The 5,957-nt window shown below is 40.5% G+C and overlaps 1 protein-coding gene across 1 annotated transcript; it reads left to right on the top strand.

Annotated features, from left to right (window-relative positions):
- Positions 1–420: 420 nt before the first annotated feature.
- Positions 421–5,087, top strand: LOC137390331 (uncharacterized). Its single transcript, XM_068076664.1, has 2 exons — positions 421–4,299; positions 4,974–5,087. The coding sequence occupies exons 1-2, from the start codon at positions 421–423 to the stop codon at positions 5,085–5,087; spliced, it is 3,993 nt and encodes a 1,330-aa protein (XP_067932765.1).
- Positions 5,088–5,957: the final 870 nt, after the last annotated feature.

Here is a 5,957-nt window from a genome sequence, read left to right as displayed (position 1 = left end):
AATGCTAATGTTCAACAACACGCTACTCAAAATAATAACAACAACTCATCTGATTCAGAGAATTCTTTAGTAGATGTTGTAGGCGATGTGAATGATATGGACTTGGCAGCCCCTTTGTTTCCAGATGATGATCATGATTTTATGGACATCGTTGACCGTGAAAATATTGCACAAAACGATATTGCTCCTACCAATGCTGCCCCCCTTCATCACATTCATCATTTTCAATCTTTAGATTGTCCTCATTTTCAAGAACTGCGTAACAACTTTCTAGGCAGACTTGACAACAACATATCACAGCTCACATGTACTGGATGTAATGAGAAACATTTTATTACATACAATGCTCAAATACAACTATGTCATACGTGCCAACAAGTTAGACCTGACGCTGTTAATAAATTCAGTGCAGCCAACAATATGGACCCAGGTCCATCTGTTGAATTGTTATCTTCTCTTACACTTATAGAACAGTTGCTCATTGCTCAGGTTAATCCTACAATGTCTATATTCCGTCTTCCGCGTGGTGGCCAATTTGGGTTCAGAGGTCATGTCATCAATTTCCCTCAGAATGTAAATGACTTTGTTATAAATTTACCTCGCCAACTACAACAAATTGACATCATTGTCCTTCGTCGACGCATTGACCAAACTGCCTTGCCAGCCAATCTCTTTACAGTTCGTCGTCAAAGAGTTCTTGCCTCGCTCATTTGGCTTAAAGCTAACAATGAATTTTATCGTAACATAAACATTATCCAGGAAAACATAGATGTTTTGCCACTTGATGACATTGTGGAATTACCTGACCATCATATAGTACAAGAGTTAGATGCTGACCTACCTCCAGCACCTATTCCAGATAATGGCGCCAACAACCCAAATGAAGCCAACAACAATGAACCTAACTTGCAACGTCAACAAAATATCCCAAATAACCATGTCATTCAAAATACATTTGCACCTGCACAAAGGCCCGCACCAAATGAACATCAAGCTATTCAGGCTGCAATTGATAACAATGATGTAATTGACTGGCCTGCAAGACAAGGTGAACCTATCAACGAGTTCAACACTGTTGGCTACATAGCAAGAGCATTTCCTGTTTTGTTCCCGACAGGTGCCGCGGATTTACGTGCACCCCGTGCTAAACCTGTTTCCGCGCGTGACTACTTCAAACATCTTCTTTACTACAAAGATGGTCGATTTCAAGCTGATCCTAGATTTATTTTCCTTGCTTATAATAGTACACTCCGCTGGCAATCTATTCAAGTAGGTCAAGTCTTTGTACAGAACAACCCAAATGAACGTGAAATGTCTGTTGCAGATATTCGCCAACTTGTCAATGAAAATCAACGAAACTTGAGCAACAGAATTCTTAGGTTCGGTTCCCAAATCAGGGGTACTGCTCAATACTGGTATAGCCGACGCAATGAACTTCTGGCAATGAACAAACAACTCGGAAATGCTACTGCTTTCTTCACATTTTCAGTTGCTGACATGCAGTGGCCTGATCTTGCACGTTTCCTCGACACTGACAACAGAACCATTACTCAAGCAATTGCGCACTCACCTCTTACTGTTGACTCATACCTAGGTGTTAGATTTGACACGTTCTTCAAACATTTCCTTACACCTTACTTTCTGATTGATGACTACTGGTACAGATTTGAATGGCAACATCGAGGCAGCTTGCATGTACATGGCCTAGCCTGGTTACATAATGCCCCAAACACACAAACTTGTACACAACTTGAACTAACATCGTATTGGGATAAATATGTATGCACTTGGAATCCTGCCATTGAACATAACCAAAATCCAGCTAACTTCTATTGGGATGTTCAAAACCACCCATGCTCAGTAAGGGGTCAAGATGTAGATAACTTAGAAAACTACTTGAAAGACCTCGTCAACATTTGTCAAAAACATACACGCTGCAATCCGGGGTACTGCTTGCGAATACAGTCAGATGGCACTCAAAAGTGCCGATTTGGCTTTCCAAAAGAACTCCAAGCACAAACATCTGTTGATTTCGTTCTAGATGAACAAGGTCATAGAACATCTATGGCTATAAAATCTGCTACTAATGACCCTCTCTTGAACAACTATAATCGCAGATGCATGGTTACATGGACTGCAAATCATGACATTTCATTGACTTTTGACATAACCGATGCAGCCAAATACATTGCCAAATATACTTCAAAAGCTGAAACCGCAAGTACTGACTACACGCAGGTTTATCATCAAATTATCACACAACAGCTTCCGCCTGAAGCCAACATACAACGTACTGCAACTTCTTTACTCCTCAACACTATTGCTAGAGATGTTTGCGCACAAGAAGCAGTTCATGTCGTTGCTAGCTTACCTCTCTATCACTCCTCACGCAGCTTTGTCACTCTTAAAGTTGATGGTCAAACAATACAGGACAACTTACCTGGTCAAGGAACCTCTGATATGCGAAAATACATGGCCCGTCCTCCTGGCTTCCACGCCATGTCCTTCTTTGCATTCACAAAATCATTCAGACTTATCCAACACCGTAATGCAAACTTCCTTACAGCTTATGCCCGTATCGGTGGTGATGCCATCATGCAAATCTTCCCCAAATACAGCTCAGATCCAGTAAGTGACACATTTGCCAAGTATTGCATGCAGTTTTTAGTTCTGCATAAACCTTTCAACCAGTGGAACCAATTGCTCGCAGGCTTTGAGAGCCCAGTCGATGCTTACACGCAATTCATTCATGAAAACCCTCTACTCATTGACCAATATCAACCACTTGAAAATGCAGTGGAACAAGCGGCGGCCCAACTTGCTCAAGATGCAGAAAACATTCCTGAAAATCCTCCCCATGAACGTGAGCCCTGGATGGGCCTACTTGACCAAGAAGACGAATTGCCTTTTGCTCAACCTGCTTTACAAGCTAATCCGGATTTTGACTGGGTTGCCGATAGCCAAGATCTCCTACATCTTGTCCCACACGCTCCTACTTTTCTAATTGATGCTCAAAACCATTACAACCCACCTCCCATTGAAATACCCTTTGTTGATATTGCCCAACTAAACAATGAGCAAAGGCAAGTCTATGACCGCATAGAGAACCATACCCAACTTCCCAATCCTCCTCCCCTCAGATCACTTGTTCTTGGTTCCGCTGGAACAGGTAAAAGCTTCCTAATTCAAGCATTGCATCAACTACTCGGTCAACGTTGCAAACTTTTGGCTCCTACTGGTGTTGCGGCATTGAACATCTCTGGTTCGACCATTCATTCTTTCCTACACTTCGCTAAACCTACTGACACTCGCCAGCTAAATGGCCCTGCTTTGCAAATTCTTCAAGCTAAGTGTCTGCAAATTAAATACATCATAATTGACGAACTTTCAATGATTGGCTGCCGCCTGATAAATGCAATTGATAAACGTTTGCGACAAGCCTTCCCTGAAAAATCTGACCAGTTTTTTGGTGGCTGCTCCATAATCATGTTTGGCGATTTTGGTCAACTACCGCCTGTTTTAGATGCCAGAATGTTTCAGCCCAACGTCAGGAGTGCTGTTTGTTTGCATGGCCACTCAGCTTACCAAACCTTTGATACTGCGTTCTTCTTAGTCCAATGTATGCGTCAAGCAAATGATCTAATCTTCCGTGATCTATTACTAAGACTCCGTGATGGAGAGTCGACCGAGCAAGACTATGAATTCCTGTCGCGCCGATTTCCTGGCATTGCTGATCATGATCCTGTCTTCGATACTGCTACTCGCCTATTTCCAACATGTGAATTGGTCCACGACTATAACTCAAACAGACTTTTACTACTTGGCAATCCCATTGCACAGATTAACTCAAAACACGCTGGCCGCAATGCTCAGTTGGCATCTTCTAATCTTGCATGCGGTCTTCAACGCGCTGTATTTCTATCAGTCGGTTCGCGAGTTATGCTTAGAGCAAATCTTTGGGTTGAGAAGGGATTAGTCAATGGTTCAATTGGTACTGTCTTGCGTATCATATACTGTGTAAATCAAGGCCCACCTGCTTTACCTGCTTTCGTTGTCTGCATATTTCCAGGTTATACTGGTCCAACATTTCTTCCCGAACACCCCAACAGTTTTCCAGTTATACCTATCAAGCGTACTTGGACTGCTGGCCATGCCACTCTTAGCCGTACAGGCATTCCTCTCGATCTAGCATGGGGTTTGACAATACACAAGAGTCAAGGTCTTACCATGGCTAAAGCTGTCATTGATATAGGCCACCACGAAATGACCGCTGGAATATCGTTTGTTGCTCTCTCTCGAGTTAGAAAAATCAATGACTTACTTGTTAACAACTTTGCTAGAGAGCGCATCACTCGATTAGCAATCAATGACCAAATCTTACAACGCAAAAGAGAGGAGACTAGACTGCGCGACCTTTAACACATACTGTATACTTATAACAGATATTGTAATATCAACGATTTACCAATTACTCGTATACCTGGTTTCAACCCAACTTCACCTCCAAAATAAATTGTTAGTTGCGCCTTTTTAGAGTCGTGCTCCCTCAAATTTATTTTATATCATCTCAAACAAGTCTCATTTACATTATACTCTGTCAATTCCTGCTGAGAACTACTTTTTCAACAACCAACAGTACCCTTTCTTTTTTCCATTATTACTTTGGTCGTGGGCTGTATGACAGTGGAATTTCTAGTATTTATTTATACACTTTTATTGGTATCTCAATCCTTATCATGTGAACTGTTTTTTATTATGCACCAAAAACAACATGAATTTAGAAGAAAGGGAAATACAAACATAATCTTACGCAGGTAATGTCCTTAAATATTTTTACAATAATGAGAAAAATTTTCTGATGACTTCTGATCTAATTCCTTGTGGAAAACAAGAGTTTGATAAAATACAGCTGAAGAAGTCAGTAATTATTTTTAAAGTAAGACTTCAAAATACTAATAGTTTTTTTCCCGCAGAAACAAAGCAAAAAAGATGTGGAGGATAGCAAGGATGTACAGCCCCCACCGGGACCACTGCATATCATTGATAATAGTCACAGGCTGCATACAGTCTACCGACTCGTCCTGTAGTAGATATTTAAGTGGCTGTTTATTATATAATCTTCAAATGGATGAGGCAGCAAGGCACTTTGTACTGCTCTAAATAATTTACATGTTACAAACCTAGCATGCGTGTACATGTCTGTTAGCTGACTTCTACCAAATATTGTACAGCACAATTAGCATATTTAATGCAGTCCAAACTACCTTGTTTTTTGAAAAATATCAAAAGCCCTGGTAGGCAACATCTAACTGAGCAGTTCGATGTTGCTCATACAAGTTCTTCTAAACAGTGTGAATACTATAGGTAAACAAGGATTGGTAAGTGTTTTAACTGGTTATTGACGACGTTAGCTGAGGTTTGACAGTCTAAGCAGGTGCTCATGCTGTTAGTTAATCTCATGGTTCCCTTGTTATTACGGATGCTCAAAAATTCTACTATTGTTTTTACGATAGCAAAACGTAAGCAATATATAACAGGAGTTATTTACTCTTGAGACAATAGTGAATTAACTCCAATTTCAATAGCAAGTTGAGAGCAACAGTTGCAGTCGACATTCATGAACAACAGTTTTTCAAGTTTCAGTAATTATGGCCATACGCATAGAGTACAGCATTTGTATACGTAATTGCTTATTCTTATTAGAGGTCTACTAACTCAGGAGTCAATCTACTACAAGTTTTAATGAAGCTAGTTAATGGCTTAGGTCTCTATGACTCTGTATGAATCGATAGCTACCAGTCTCACGAGAACCATGGGAATGAGTGCAGTTCCAAGAACAACCTAAATTGATTGATTTTTTACAACTAGGGAGAGTGTTGTCGGGCCTAACTGTTGATTTATCCATATGGATGTCAATGATAATGTATGCACATCCATATTTTTTGCTTCTGTTCTTA

Source organism: Watersipora subatra, chromosome 3 (genome assembly GCF_963576615.1).
Source record: "Watersipora subatra chromosome 3, tzWatSuba1.1, whole genome shotgun sequence".
Classification (NCBI taxonomy): Eukaryota; Metazoa; Bryozoa; class Gymnolaemata; order Cheilostomatida; family Watersiporidae; genus Watersipora; species Watersipora subatra.
The sequence above is the reverse complement of the archived record's forward strand: the minus strand, read 5'-3'. Positions and strand labels throughout refer to the sequence as shown.